Raw genomic sequence first — 15,859 nt, forward strand, 5'->3', positions numbered from 1 at the left:
TCTAAATTATAAAAGCATTCCTCAGTGATTTAAAAAATTAGGAAAGATAAAACATCTTTGGTTCTTAGCGATTTAACCAGAGGTTATATGGGGTAAATTTTTATTTTTTTGCTTTCCAGTGGCCAAATAAATTGCCTGAAACTCTCTTCTTTCAACCTGTTTCTCGTTTGCTACTATTGGCAGTGTGGTTAGGAAAGAACATGGTGTTTGTCTTACTGGCCAGAATATCTTTCCTCCATAGACTTGTTGGCAACATAAGATATGATTTAGGTTGGAGCCTGGGGAAGAGCTAACGAGTTGATTGGTCATATCTGTCACTGAATTACCTCTAGCCAGGAAAAAGTTTGGTTTGTTTTACAGGATTTTGTCAAACACATGCATAGGGTTTCTCTTTGTAGCCCTGGCTGTCCTGGAACTCACTCAGTAGACCAGGCTGGCCTTGATTCAACTGTCTCTGCCTCCTGAGTCTTGGGGTAAAAGGCATGCACCACCATTGCCCAATTCATTAACTTTTCTTCAAGAAGTATTAAGCATCTGTAGCTTTTTAATTATATTCTAATAAAGCACTGTGAAGGTTATACTTGTACAACCTAATTAATGAGGTTCTGGGAGGGAGAAATCCTATATGCTGTCTACATTTTAAAAAGAGAACCTGTAGGAAGTAATTAAAAATAAATTTTTATAAACATTTAAAAGATATTTATAAATTACTAAACATAAATATTTAATAATTTATATTAAATTATATTAAATTAACTTAATAAATAACTATACATTATTCAATATACATGTTTTAAAATATGTGTAAAACATTTTATGTTTTTATATTTTTAGAAAGGGCCTCTCTGTTATATAGCTCTGGCTGCCGTGGAACTCTCTATGCAGACCAGGCTGATCTCAAACTCCCAGAGATCCACCTGCCTCTTTCTCTTGAGTGCTGAGATTAAAAGTGTATGCCCCAGTCCTGGGAAAAATTTTTATTAGTATATGTTAATCACACATTAATGGGTTTCATTATGACACTTTGATACACGCGTATGATGTGTTTTGATCATATTCACCCTGCCCTCCTCCTCTCCCACTGATCTTACTCTCCCAATTGGCCCCAAGAGAGTGACTGAATCTAAGTGACTGCTCTTTATAAGGTGTGGCCATCATTAGACCCTGTCAGAGTGAGTTGCTGCCTCTAAGTGATGCTGGCATTAGGTAGGAGCACTGGGAAGATGGGTGTGGGAAGAGAACAGTCCAGCAAAACACTGGGCACATCTGCAGAGTAATTAAAAATGCTTTTTTTGGGGTGGGGTTATTAGGTAGGGTCTTGCTGTATAGCCCTGTTTGGATCTTGCTATGGTACATCAGGCTGGCCTTGAATTTACAGTTATCTTCTTGCTTCTAACTCGTAAGTACTGAGATTACAGGCATGTGCCACCGTGCCCCACTTTCTTGGGATTTTTTTTCTTAGAGGTGTGTGTGAGACAGCCATAGCTATTACAGGTGTGTGTGTGAGACAGCCATAGCTATTACAGGTGTGTGTGAGACAGCCATAGCTATTATTTATGGAACTACTTTTTCTTTTTTTTTTTTTAACATTTATTTATTTATTATGTATGCGTCATACAGCTTTCTGCCTGCATGTATGCCTGCAGGCCAGAAGAGGGTACCAGACCTGATTACAGATGGTTGTGAGCCACCATGTGTTTACTGGGAATTGAACTCAGGACCTCTGGAAGAGCAGACAGTGCTCTTAACCACTGAGCCATCTCTCCAGCCCAGAACTACTTCTTTTTCTTTTTTTTCGGAGCCGGGGGCCAAACCCAGGGCCTTGCACTTGCTAGGCAAGCGCTCTACCACTGAGCTAAATCCCCAACCCCGGAACTACTTTTTTTTAAACCTGAACTCTTTAAGTGTTTTGTATGTATTATTTTTTTGAATATACACACACATATATAATATTATATACTTGTGTATGGGGGGGTGAAGAGACCTCACATAGCCCAGGCTGAGCTTGGACTTGCAGTATAGGTGAGGACGACCTTGAACTCCTAATTTTCCTCTGTCACAGGTGCTAGTATTACAAAGCTTACGCTACCTCACCTAGTGTAGAGCCTACATTTTTTTTTCCCCATACAGGGTTTCTCTGTAGTCATGGCTGTCCTAGAACTCACTCTGTAGACTACACTGGCTTTAAACTCAATTAGCTTGCCTCTGCCTCCCAAGTGCTGGGATCAAAGGTGTGCACCAAGCTGAACCTGCACTTTTAGAAAAGATCTTTAATGTATTGCATGTGTGTATGTATGTCTGGGTATGCATTTGTCTTGGTGCCCTAGTAGAGGTCAGAGGACAATTTAATCTCGTGGGTTCTGGGATAGAACTCAGCGGTAAGAATTGTTTGGTGTTTTGGCTAGACTAGCTGGTTGGCTGGCTGTTGAATTCGTGGGATCTGTCTGTCTCTGCTGCTTGATGCTGGGATTTCAGGCTTGTGAGGCCATGCCTGGCTTTTTTAGGTAGGTGCTGGTCATTCACACTCAGATCCTTAGGTTTGCAGAGCAAACTCTATTACCTACTGAGCTGTAAACCTAGTCCAGTATGCTCCTCTTTGTACTTAACTGTCTTCCATCAGGGTTGGGAAAGTTCTGGGAACTGTGAGGCTTTACAGAAAGGAGCCAAGTAGCCTGCCTATGCCTCTCTGCCTATAACAAAGCGAAACATGTTTTCTGCTCTGTTTATTCTCTTTTTAGCTGGCTTCAGACAAGTTCCTTGACAGTGACAGCTAGCTTCTTATGAAAACATGATTTTCTGTATGTAACATTTTAATTGTTCCTTTTGTACATGATGGACTAATTTGATACCAAAGTTCAGCCCTCAGGATATTGTTCAGTGAGGTAACTGTTCACTCGGGAGTTTCTGATAGCCAGCCTATAAGCAACAAACAGTTGGCCTTTAGAGATGGCTGTAGATACTTATCTGTATTGTCAAGCTTGAGTTAGAAGGAAATAAATATTTGATTCTGTTTATAAGTTTTTTTTAAGGGTCACCTATATCTTGTTTCTGATGGATTTTAGTGACTTATTTAGAGAATCAGGATTTTATAAGATTCTGGAATGGTAATTATAGTTGCATTTTCTATTTCAACTGAACCTGCAGTGATTTCATTTCATAAATATTATCTACAACTCTATAGAGTAACAGCTCCATGTACTGAGGTCTGTGTTTAGAAATACCTAACGTGAAGGATATGGGATGGGGTGGTGATGGGGTCTCTGTGACCACCGTGACCTGCAGAATAATGATTGTGAGAGGCAGAGGCTCAGTGTTGGTTCAGCGTTGGAGTCTGACTCACAGGAGTCACAGCTCACCTCTTACTGAGTCAATCCTTCATTGTCATGCTGCTGCATCGTCTCAGTCACTTCGTGAAGTAGATGCTAACTTTGCTCTACAGACTCAGAGGATGAAGTTCAGGGTCCTGTCCTGGATAATCTGCCTGGAATTAAACCTAAAATGAATTAAACACAAAGGTATAGGAATGGAAGTAGAGCGCTGTCCTCCTCCTCTGCTCTAGCCGAGGCCTCTGTGGGCTGGGTCACTGCACCCGTCCTGTGATGACATCATACTCTCTTAACACGTCTTCTGGTGCTCAGGAGCCATCCTCAGCTGCTGGTCCACCTTGTCTTTGAGCGACGAGTCAGTTAGGACGGCCCAGGGGTGTGTACTCTTGTCTGTCTGTCCCCTTCTCCCTGGTGCTGGGGACCAAACTCAGGTCCTGATGCTGCCAGCACTTCTCAGACTCAGCCATCCCCCCCAGATCCTCACAACTGTATTTGTTGTGATTGTCTTTTCCCTCTAATTTTGAGATTGCCAGCCTTTTTTTCTTAACTTAAATATAAAGTTTACAGAGAAGTTATAAGAAATAGTAAGATGAAATCTCATACACTGTTTTCATACATGGTTTTTTTTTTTGAAATAGGATCTCACGTCGTCCAGTCTGGCCTAAAATTTTCTATGTAGTTAAGGATGACTTTCCTGACCTTTCTGCCTCTGCCTCTCAAGTGCCTGGGTTATAGGCATGTTACTTAGGCAGCATTAGGGATGGGTCCCAGCTTATGCATGGTAGGCAGACTCTGCCAACTGAGGTGTTTCCCTAGCCTGGCATTCCCGTGCTCTTCAGTGAGAAGCATCTGTTGTTAACATGTTCTGTGTTTTTTACCTATGTATTCTGTTTGTATGTGTTTGTGTATGCATATTCTTTGCTTTCTGAGCCCTTTGAGAATGAGTGGCAGACATAATGTTCTTTAATACTGAAGTAATTCAGTATTGCCTAAAGTTTTTTATCTTTAAAAACATTATTAGGGTCCTGCAGCTAGAAATAGCATTTCTATTCTGGTGTACCTTCAGTAGACAATACCAGAGAACGGTGATATGAGTTAGTGCTAGACCTAGAGCAAGCATTTCCTTTGGAGTGGAATGTCTTTGCCATCAGTGTTTGCCTTTCTTGCCTTTGTTGTTTTTTGGTCGTGCCTTTAGTTTCTGACATACCTAACTAGTGTGAGAGCTTACTGCTTTCCCTACATAATGCTGCCATTCAGAGCCTATGAATCCTTTCTGCCACTGTCTGTCTTTCCTTTGCTCTCTGTGCTTGGGCATGTGTCCTAGGGCAGGCAGGGCTTCAGTGAGTGCCTCACGTGGATATTGAACCCCGCCTGCCTGCCAAGTTCCTTCTGCTGTGAGCCAAGTGGAGGGTTGGCGCTTGTCATTCCTTTGCAGCAGTTGAGCTGAAGGAATGCTGCACGGCTTGTCGGAAGGTGCTTAGTGGCCTTGAGTGTAGTGCTCACGAGGGATTTGTGGAGAAGTAAGGGTCTTACAGTCTTGTTGGAGATGTGGGTTCCTCCTGGTTCTCCATTAATCAACAAACAATAGATGCTGATAGTCTTTATGATGGGGACTTTGGGGATACTGTGATAAGATACATAATTAAGTGACAAATATTACAGCCACTCAATTCCAGCTCTGCCACATACCAGTTAGGCGAGTTGACGTCTTTAAGTCCCTGTTTGTTTTCTGTAAAGCTGAAGTACTTGTGTCTACCTGATGGCTATTGTGAAGATCAGATAAAGGGTGTCGTGTAGCGTCACCATACACTGGATACTAGACAGTGTTCTAGCTTATGTAGTCACATGATACATGACTGATACTGTATGAGACAAAAGGAAAATAATAAGAACATAGTAAATAGAATGACTATAACATATAACTCAATACTTTAATTGTGGCGTGTGCATTCTGAAGATTATAAATAACTCAGGAATGTAGAGAAGGGGAAGGATAGTCTTATGCAATCAATTAATATTCCTGTGCCTCAGCTTTTCTACTGGACACACTGAGGACACCATCAGATCTAGTCTTCAAATAATGATTAAAACCTCAAAGAATTTTTCTTTTTGTTTGTTTGATTGAAGCAGGGTTTTGATATGTAGTCCAGGCTGTTCTGGAGCTCACCATGCCTCTCCTGCTGATTTTAATTGTTGTTGTTGTTGTTTGCTTTTTGTTTTAGGCAGGGTCTCACTATGTAACCCTCGCTGACCTCACTATGTGGACCATGTTGGCCTTTATCTCCCAGAGAGCTGCCTGCCCCTGCTCCTGAGTGCTGAGATTATGTCACCACACTCAGCCTTTTGAGCATTTTCTTTTTAATTTGTATAACTTTTTTGAGATAGTCTTGCTTTAGGCTCAGCTGACCTCAGACGTAAATCTCTGCCTTGCCTCTTGGACACTGGGATAGTGGCGCCTGCTCCGACACCTGGCCCATCTTTGTGTGTGTGTGTGTGTGTGTGTGTGTGTGTGTGTGTGTGTGTGTGTGTGTGGATTTTAAAGGGAGGCTTGAGATGTGAAATTCAGCACTTGGGCCAGGTGTGGTTACACTGTGTATCATGTGAGCACTGTGACAGGGAGGAGGGTTGCTGCAGGTTTGAGCTCACAGAAGGAAGTAAGTTCCAGACCAGCTAGGACTACACATTAAGACCCCATCTCAATAGACGTGTGAATCATTGAGATGACTCAGAGGGTAAGGCATTTGCTGCCTAACCTAATGACCTGGGTTTGGTACCGAGAAATTACCTGACGGAAGGAGGGAACTGACTCCTGAAAGTTGTGCTGGACAAGGTTGACACACACCTTTAAGCCTAGTGCTCTGAGTTTGAGGCGAGCTAGGTCTACATAGAGAGTTCAGGCCAGCATGGTGAGACCCTGTCTCTCAGGTGCTTCCTGAGGGAAGCTATTTGACTTGATAATACTCACTGTTGCCTCACAGACATTTTGGTTAGTTGAAGCCAAAGATTGGTCAGTGGATGACCTCTTGTTCTGTGCCCCTGTAGATAATTTCAAGATTAAGTGATTTATAACTCAAATTATTTATCTGCTCCTCTGGCAAAATATTAATTAATCAAATCAGTCAAACAAGGCAACAGATAAGACAGAAAGGACTGGATATTGAGGACATGTGGTCTAGTGACCACTAGGGATTCTCTGGGATGGAGCCTCATTTCGCCAGAATGGAGTCCAGACTGCTGATGCACTTCCCACCTGTAACTAGGATTCCATAATCGTGCATGGACGGCGCCTTCAAAAACGTGCTTTAATACCAACACCCAGAAGACAGGCTTCCTTGCTTGGTGTTTGCTGTCTCAGTGATTTTGTTGTTTTTGTTCTTTCTTGGCTTCATTCTGGAAAGTTTGTGCTTGACTTTTATTTTAGTCCAGTTCAGCTTTCATCTTTAAAATTTAAGAGAAGTTTTCCATGAAAGTGAAGCTGTCCGCATTTCTTTTTTACTTTTTTTTTTGGCATTTCCCTTTTTTGTTTCTGGTCACCCCCCACCCCCACACCCTCTCTCTCTCTGCATTGTTTGTCAAGGTTTCAAGTTTATACTGAGAGGTGAGGCAACGTTGATCTTGGCAGAACTGTGGAAAGCCAGTAGAGTCATTAAATGATGTAAGCTTTTGATTTTTTTTCTTTCTGTTAAAGCTCTCAGGCACAGCTGGCTATTCTGGTCTCAGAAGAAAAGAGAAGAGGCTTTCTGAAGGTCTGGTAGAGAGGAGAGAAGGAACTTGGAATACAGCTGAAAGGTGGTGTAGCGAAACAGCAGCAGCAGTCCTACCGAGAAAGGACCCAGACGACGTCTCCGCTGGTTAGAGCTTGTCTCTAGAAGATGGTGAGCCACGGCACCAAGGGGATGAGGAGTGCCTTGGGTTCCTGCGCCTTCCTTCAGTCTTCAGTCCTCCAGAAGCACTATAAAGAGGGCTGAAGAACAAGCTTGCTTGGTCCCGGACGCTGTTGTCTTGAAGATTCCGTCTGTCCCACCAGGACTTTAGGGAGGCAGTTTCAGCAACAGAGAAGGAAGCAGGACTTAAGGACGTCTCTACATTGGTCGTGTGCCTAGTTACATTTTGAACAGTGGGCGGGTGAAGGGCAGCTTTGGCACCTGGCTCTAAGGAGACACCTGAATTCCCTGAGTTTACAGATGTGATGTTTGAGGACTGCAAAAGACACAGGTCCCTTGCCAAAAAGATATAAAGCCTCCTTTCCCCCACTTTTGGGCTAATGTGAACAATAATGTCTTGGAAAAGAAATTACTTTTCTGGAGGCCGAGGTAGCGTTCAAGGAATGTTTGCACCTCGGAGCTCAATGTCTATTGCCCCCAGCAAAGGCCTCAGCAATGAGCCAGGGCAAAACAGCTGCTTCCTCAATAGCGCGCTACAGGTAAGCCCACCTCCTTCGTGTTGGTAGTGCTGTGTCTGCAGACTTCCAAATGTGAGACTTGAGGGCTCCCCAGATCATATTTTATGTTTATCTGTGTGGTTTTAGGCAAAGCTTTTTATCCTTTTGAATGTCAGTTACCTAGTATAGAACTGGAGAGAATGGTAAAGAATTATTAATGTGTCTTGAGAATAGTCTCTCTCTCTCTCTCTCTCTCTCTCTCTCTCTCTCTCTCTCTCATGCGTGTGTGTGTGTTCTGGTGTGTGTGTGGGTGCACATGTGAGTGTCGGCTTTGGCGATCCTCCACCTCTGCCTACCTAGCACTGAGATCACAGTCAGGGCTGCCATGCACACCCAACGTTTACTGGATTCCAAGGATCTGAACTCTGGTCCTCTGCTTGTGCAGCAAGTGATTGGCCAACCAGCACGTCCTCCAGTTCCAAGGATATCTAATGTTGTTTTTCAGGTGGTAGAAACTCTAGGTGTGCTGTGGCCTGGTTTTCCAGAGCAGTTTTATTATTGTTTTCTTCACAAAAGATTATTTTTATTAAACTATGTATAGGCATGTGTGTCTGCATGTGAGTATAGGTACTCTGGAGACCAGGGGCCTCCTAAATTACAGAAATTATAAGCTGTCATGTGGGTGCTTGGAATTGAATCTGAGTTCTCCGGGGGAGTGGCAAATGCTTTTAAGTACTGCACCATCTTTCCAGACACAAATCTCCCCCACCCCCTTTTTAAAGATAGCATCTCACCGTGTATCCCTGTTGGTCTAGAACTCTATGTAGACCAGGCTGGCCTTGAACTCACCGAGATTTAACAGCCTCTGCCTCCCAAATTCTCAGATTAAAGGTGTATACCCCATAACTGGCTCTTTATTATTTTTCCTTTATATATATATATATGTGTGTGTGTGTGTGTGTGTGTGTGTGTGTGTATATGTATGTGTGTGTATATATGTATATGTATGTATATTGTATATAATGTGTATGTATTCTATATACTTTATTCATTGGTGTTTTGCCTGCATGTATGTCTATCTGAGGGTGTCAGAAGTCCTAGAACTGGGAATTGAATCTGGGTCCTCTGGACGAGCAGCCAGTGCTCTTCACCACATAACTATATCTTCAGCCCCTCTTTTTTTTGGTTTTTCAAGACAGGGTTTTCCTGTGTAGCCCTGGCTATCCTGAAACTTTCTGTGTAGACCAGGCTGGCCTCAAAGTCAAAGATCAGACTGCCTCTGCCTCTTAGGCTGGGATTAAAGGTGAGCACTACCTCTGCTTGGCCATTTATTTATTTATTTGATGTATTGTGCCATTTCTTTCTAGCAAGGAAAACTTTCTTAGACATTAGGGTTATTTTATTTAAAAACATTTTTTGTTAATTCATTTGTATATATGTGGATGCTTTGCCTTCCTGTGTGTGTGTGCACCACATAGGGACAAGACCTGTGGAGACCAGAGGGAGTTTGATCCCTGGGACTGGCATTATAAACAATGGTGATCTGTCTTTTGGGTGTGGGAATAGAACTTGGGTAAGGCCTCTGCAGCCAGTTCTTTTTTTTTTTTTTTTTTTTTTTTTTTTTTCTTTTCTTTTTTTAGGAGCTGGGGACTGAACCCAGGGCCTTGCGCTCACTAGGCAAGCGCTCTACCGCTGAGCTAAATCCCCAACCCCTCTGTAGCCAGTTCTTAATTGCTGGGTCATCTCTACATCCCCAACCCCATTTAATGTTTTCAAAACTGTTGCTATTACATTGTTTGTTTGCTTATTTACTTATGTGTGTGTGTGGTGTACATGGAGCCAGGGGAGACATTAGTGTCATCTATTGCTCTGTACTGTATATGTTTGTGACAAGGTTGCTTAGGGAACCAGGGAACCTGAAGCTAACATTTCAGTTAGGCTGGCTAGGCAGAGAGCTCAACACCAGGATCATGAGCATGTGAGTGCACCTAGCTTTTATGTGGGCGCTCTTACCCACTGAGCCATCTCCTTAGCCCTATGGTATTACTGAGAGAGAGAGAGAGAGAGAGAGAGAGAGAGAGAGAGAGAGAGAGAGAGAGACAGAGAGACAGAGAGAGAGAGACAGAGAGAGACACACACATACACAGAGAGAGAGAGAGAGACAGAGAGAGAGAGACAGAGAGAGACAGAGACAGACAGAGACAGACAGACAGACAGACAGAGGGGGGGATAGATCTTGCTCTGTCGCTCTGGCTGGCCTGGAGCTTGGCATGTAAACCAATGCAGCTTTTTTTTTTTTAAAGATTTATTCATTTATCATATACAAGTACAGTGTAGCTGTCTTCAGACACACCAGAAGAGGACGTTGGATCTCTTTGCAGATGGTTGTAAGCCACCGTGTGGTTGCTGGGAATTGAACTCAGGACCTCTGGAAGAGCAGTCAGTGCTCTTAACCACTGAGCCATCTCTCCAGCCCCCAATGCAGCTTTTTTTTTTTTTTTTTTTTTTTTTTTCGGAGCTGGGGACCGAACCCAGGGCCTTGCGCTTCCTAGGTAAGCGCTCTACCACTGAGCTAAATCCCCAGCCCCAATGCAGCTTTTTAACACAGAGATCCACTTGCCTCTTAGAGGTTTGTGTCACACACCTAGCAGCCCACTATTACTTTTTTATCCTATTGACTTAAAGGAATTGTCACAAAGGTAAAATTTTTACATTATGGTTCAAACTTCTAATACAAATGTAAAGCTCTTCATCCTTTTCTTGTGGAAACCATTCATTTTGTACCATTTATTGGTGAGTTGTTCCTTTACATGGAACCTTTGCTAAAGTGTTCTATCACATGGAGAATCCCTTAGTCCAACTGTACAGCTTTTAATCCCCAAATTTCTTCTTTAACATCACATTTGACTTTTGTCACAGGATGTTTTCACTAGGTGACTTATTTCCTGTTCAAATGAATGGCTTTTCTAGAATATGTTCATTTGTCATTCTTGTTAGTTACTTTATCCCAGTTTCCTCCTTTGATTTAAAAAATGTTTTACAAGTTTTTTTTTTTTTTTTTTCTTTTTTTCCGGAGCTGGGGACCGATCCCAGGGCCTTGCACTTGCTAGGCAAGCGCTCTACCACTGAGCTAAATCCCCAACCCCTACAAGTTTTATGCACGTGTGTGTGTGTGTGTGTGTGTGTGTGTGTGTGTGTGTGCGCGCGCGCATTTGTGTGTGGGTTTGTATGCAAGAATGCAGTGTGCCTATGGAGGCCGGATAAGGATGTTGGACACCATGGAGCTGGAGTTCTAGGTTTCTGGGAGCCGTCTTCTGTGGGTGCTAGGAACCAGATTCCGTAAGAACAGTCTGTGCTCTCACCACTGAGCTTTCTCAAGCCTGATGCTTCATCATTTTGAGCCTTGTTTTACTATGATAAGAATGAGCTTTTGTCCTGAGAATAAAGTTTTTTTTTTTTTTTTCTTCAGTCAGTCCCTGTTTGCTTGAGTTCTTGACTTTATAGTTCAAGGCCGTTTGTAGGATAACGGGTTTCCCCTGTTTTGGAAGGTTTTGTGGCACTTGGACATCTTCCGCCGCAGCTTTCGGCAGCTCACATCTCACAAGTGCATGGGCGATTCCTGCATCTTCTGTGCGCTCAAGGTAAGGCCGTGAAGCTGCTGCTTCTTGGCATTACAGGTTGCCAACTTGCTACTAATGAGGAGATTTGGGTGATTAGGACAATTCTTAAGAACTTGTTACTGAATTATCTTTTTGCAGTTTATAGCAGAAATGCATGTGATTATTTTGCTTTGAAATATTATTGTGCAGCTAGTGCTCCACTCTGAGACAGTTTGCCAGAAGGCATGTATTTGCTGTGATAAGATACTGTTCAAGTGTGCTTCTGCTTGCCTTTTACTTCCAAAGCTAATTCTGAATTTCCCTTTTGAAAGAACAAACAGTTTTTAATGAAACCAGCTATTATTGTTAAAACTAAGTTTAAGAAATTTATTGTTTCGTAATGTTTCCCATTAGATTTTCAAAAATTAAATTTTATTTGTTTTGTGTATTTGCCATGACACTTGTGGAGGTCAGAGGACAACTTTCAAGAGTCCATTCTGTCCTACAGTGTGGATGCTGGAGATTGAACTGAAGTCATCAGGCTTTGAGGCAAATGGCTTTACCTGCTGAACCATCTCACAGTCCCCCTTTGATTATCCTCCCTTCCTCCCTCCCTCCCTCCCTCCCTCCGAGTGTGTGTGTGTGTGTGTGTGTGTGTGTGTGTGTGTGTGTGTGTGTGTTTCTCTCTGTATAGTCCTGGCTGTCCTGGAACTTGTTTTGTAGATCAGGCTGGCCACAAAGACAGGGATCCACCTTTCTCTGCCTTCCAAGGAGTGCTGGGATTAAAGGTACACCACCACGCCTGGTTTCTCATCCAATTTTTTTCTACTACTTCTCTATCTCATATTTTCATGCGGGTAGTAAAATGAATCTGGGTATTTATATACAGACGAGGTGGGGGAGGGAGGGAGGGAGGAGGGGAGGGGAGAGGAGGGGGGGAGGGAGAGAGAGAGAGGAAGAGGGAGAAAGAGGGAGAGAGATTTCACAAAGAAAAAGAAACATGATGGTCCTTGGTTGGTGCCATATCCTTGACCAATCACTGTGTTAGTCTCCTGTGCTTTTGGTTCAGATGAGTAAATCTGTAACATCCATCTCAGTTCAGGGCACGATTCTGGGGTCATTATTTTGTTCATGAAGGTTGAATTCTTTTTTTTTTTTTGGTTCTTTTTTTCGGAGCTGGGGACCGAACCCAGGGCCTTGCGCTTCCTAGGTAAGCGCTCTACCGCTGAGCTAAATCCCCAGCCCCTGTTGAATTCTTTTGTTTGTTTGTTTGTTTGTTTGTTTGTTTTTGAAACAGGGCTTTTCCTTGACACAGCCCTGGTTGCCCTGGAACTTACTCTGTAGACAGGGCTGGCCTTGAATTCACCCCCTAAGTGTTAGGATTAAAGGCATGCACCACCACACAAAGCCTGAAGTCTGAATTTTCATGACTGCTTAGGTGTGATCATTATATATTTAATTTAGTTTCTTTTTAGCTTAAAGTAGAAGTTGTAGTTTTTTTTTTTTTTTTTTTGCCTCAGACGCTAGCTATAGTTGGCAGGCGGTTGTAAGTGCTCCAGAGTCTTCATTACCTGCCGCTCCAGTCGTCTTCGCGTGGGTTCCGCTAAGCTCTTCTGAGCTGCCCGCTCTCTACACACGCCGTCGCCGTAATCCGCCATCATGGTGAAACTCGCAAAGGCCGGCAAAACCCACGGAGAGTCCAAGAAAATGGCTCCTCCTCCAAAGGAGGTGGAAGAAGATAGTGAGGATGAAGAAATGTCAGAAGATGAAGATGACAGCAGTGGAGAAGAGGAGGTTGTCATCCCTCAGAAGAAAGGCAAAAAGGCTACCACAACTCCAGCAAAGAAGGTGGTTGTTTCACAAACAAAAAAGGCTGCAGTTCCCACACCAGCTAAGAAAGCTGTTACACCAGCCAAAGTAGTTCCAACTCCTGGTAAAAAGGGAGCTGTCACTCCAGCCAAGGGGGCTAAGAATGGTAAGAATGCCAAGAAGGAAGACCGCGATGAGGATGAAGATGAAGAGGATGAAGATGAAGAGGATGAAGATGAAGAGGACGATGAGGATGAGGAAGAAGAGGAAGAACCTGTTAAAGCAGCACCTGGAAAACGGAAGAAGGAGATGACCAAGCAGAAAGAAGCCCCTGAAGCCAAGAAACAGAAAATAGAAGGCTCAGAACCAACTACACCTTTCAACCTGTTCATTGGAAACCTTAACCAAGTCTGTTGCTGAATTAAAAGTTGCCATCAGTGACCTTTTTGCTAAAAATGATCTTGCTGCTGTGGATGTCAGAACTGGTACAAATAGGAAATTTGGTTATGTTGATTTTGAGTCTGCTGAAGACCTAGAAAAGGCCCTGGAGCTCACTGGTTTAAAAGTGTTTGGCAATGAAATTAAACTAGAAAAACCAAAAGGAAGAGATAGTAAGAAAGTTCGAGCTGCAAGAACACTTTTAGCCAAAAACCTCTCTTTCAACATCACTGAGGATGAATTAAAAGAAGTGTTTGAAGATGCTGTGGAGATCAGATTAGTCAGCCAGGATGGGAGAAGTAAAGGGATTGCTTATATTGAATTTAAGTCTGAGGCTGATGCAGAGAAAAACTTGGAAGAAAAGCAGGGGGCAGAAATTGATGGACGGTCTGTTTCACTCTACTACACTGGAGAGAAAGGACAAAGGCAAGAGAGAACTGGAAAGAATAGCACTTGGAGTGGTGAATCAAAGACTTTGGTTTTAAGTAACCTTTCCTACAGTGCAACAGAAGAAACACTTCAGGAAGTATTCGAGAAAGCAACCTTTATTAAAGTGCCCCAGAACCCACATGGCAAATCTAAAGGGTATGCATTTATAGAATTTGCTTCATTTGAAGATGCTAAAGAAGCTTTAAATTCCTGTAATAAAATGGAAATTGAGGGCAGAACAATCAGGCTGGAGTTGCAAGGACCCAGGGGATCACCTAATGCGAGAAGTCAGCCATCCAAAACTCTGTTTGTCAAAGGTCTGTCTGAGGATACCACTGAAGAGACCTTAAAAGAATCATTTGAGGGCTCTGTTCGTGCAAGAATAGTAACTGATCGGGAAACTGGTTCTTCTAAAGGGTTTGGTTTTGTAGACTTTAATAGTGAGGAAGATGCCAAAACTGCCAAGGAGGCCATGGAAGATGGAGAAATTGATGGAAACAAAGTTACCTTGGACTGGGCCAAACCTAAGGGTAAAGGTGGCTTTGGTGGTCGAGGTGGAGGCAGAGGAGGTTTCGGAGGCAGAGGTGGTGGCAGAGGCGGAAGAGGCGGATTTGGCGGAAGAGGCCGGGGAGGCTTTGGAGGCAGAGGAGGCTTCCGAGGCGGCAGAGGAGGCGGGGGAGACTTCAAGCCACAAGGAAAGAAGACGAAGTTTGAATAGTTCCTTCCATCCCATTCTTTCCCTCTTCATTTTAAAGAAAGGACTCTGGAGTTTTTACTCTGTTACCTGTTGAATGACAGAGCCTTTTAAGGACATTCCAAGACAGTAAAGATCCTAAACTCTGTGCCAGACTTAATACTTCCTAGAGGTTACATTTGGACTGTTGCTTAAGAGCTTGACAAGACCAGCTCTGCCCAGTGGGAATTGGAGTTGTGTTCCTACTGCTTTCCAGCTACAAATGTGGAGATTGGTTGTGGGGGCGGCTTCATGATTCTAATTTGGAAGATTTAATATTTCAAAAAAAAAAAAAAGTAGAAGTTGTAAGCTAAATAGTCTTGAATTTTCTAATTTGCATTGATTATATGCAATAGTTGACCGAACACAGGGTTTTAGATAGTTTCTTATGTTGTCAAGATTAACCTAGACTGGCCTTGAACTCACTACTTAGCTGAGGATGATTCTCTTGAGAATCCCTGCTGTGTGTGCTGGGGTCACAGGCATGCACTACATCAGTTTTACCTGATGCTGGGGTCAAACCTGGGGCTCTGCGTATGCCAGGCAAGCACGTTACCAGTAGAGCTACACTGCTGGCCTTCACTGACACTGTTGTCAGGCATTTGTCTTTTGTTTTCTGTTACTGATACTAATCTGGCTGATTTGGAATTTGCTGCGTATTAGGCTGGCTTTGCACTTAATTATGATTCTTTTTCCCCTAGTTTCCATGTTCTATCTAGCCACCATGATAGAATCTTGGGAAGAGTTATTTGGACCAAAGACATCATTTTTCTACACTTTATTTAGAACCACTATAACTTGTAACAAAACAACATTAATAATGAGAGGAGTATATAATCAAAATATATGCATATGTGAAATTATAAAAATAAACATTATACGCTAGTCATTTTAAATACAAATATTTAAAAGATTATTTATTTTTATGTACATTAGTGTTTTGTCTGCATGTGTGTGTGAGGTTATCAGATCCCCTGTACCTGGAGTTTCAGACAGCCATGAGCTGCCATGTGGGTGCTGGAAATTAAACCCTCATCCCCTGGAAGACCACCCAGTGCTCATAACGACAGAGCCATCTCTCTAGCCCCTTTTATAATTTTAATATTCTAAGTCTTTAATAAATTAATTGTAACATTTTCTATGA

At 42.8% G+C, this 15,859-nt stretch overlaps 1 protein-coding gene and 1 pseudogene across 27 annotated transcripts in view; both read left to right on the forward strand.

Moving 5' to 3' along the window:
• The window catches only part of Usp54 (ubiquitin specific peptidase 54), a 98,529-nt gene that overhangs the window by 25,891 nt on the left and 56,779 nt on the right, over positions 1 to 15,859 (forward strand). For 25 of the 27 annotated variants that reach the window (XR_015638123.1, XR_015638128.1, XR_015638127.1 and 22 more), the window contains 2 exons: positions 7,015 to 7,749; positions 11,256 to 11,348. Coding sequence is in view for 14 of the 27 variants with exons in the window: in XM_087586368.1 (XP_087442494.1) it covers positions 7,603 to 7,749; positions 11,256 to 11,348 (240 nt within the window). In the remaining 13 variants the exon portion in view is untranslated. Of the gene's footprint in view, positions 1 to 7,014; positions 7,750 to 11,255; positions 11,349 to 15,859 lie in introns of those variants that run through there. The other 2 variants (XM_087586376.1, NM_001008863.3) reach the window with 2 other exon arrangements.
• Ncl-ps1 (nucleolin, pseudogene 1) lies at positions 13,114 to 14,824 on the forward strand (annotated as a pseudogene).

This window comes from Rattus norvegicus, chromosome 15 (assembly GCF_021556685.1).
Source record: "Rattus norvegicus strain SHRSP/BbbUtx chromosome 15, alternate assembly SHRSP_T2T, whole genome shotgun sequence".
Taxonomy (NCBI): Eukaryota; Metazoa; Chordata; class Mammalia; order Rodentia; family Muridae; genus Rattus; species Rattus norvegicus.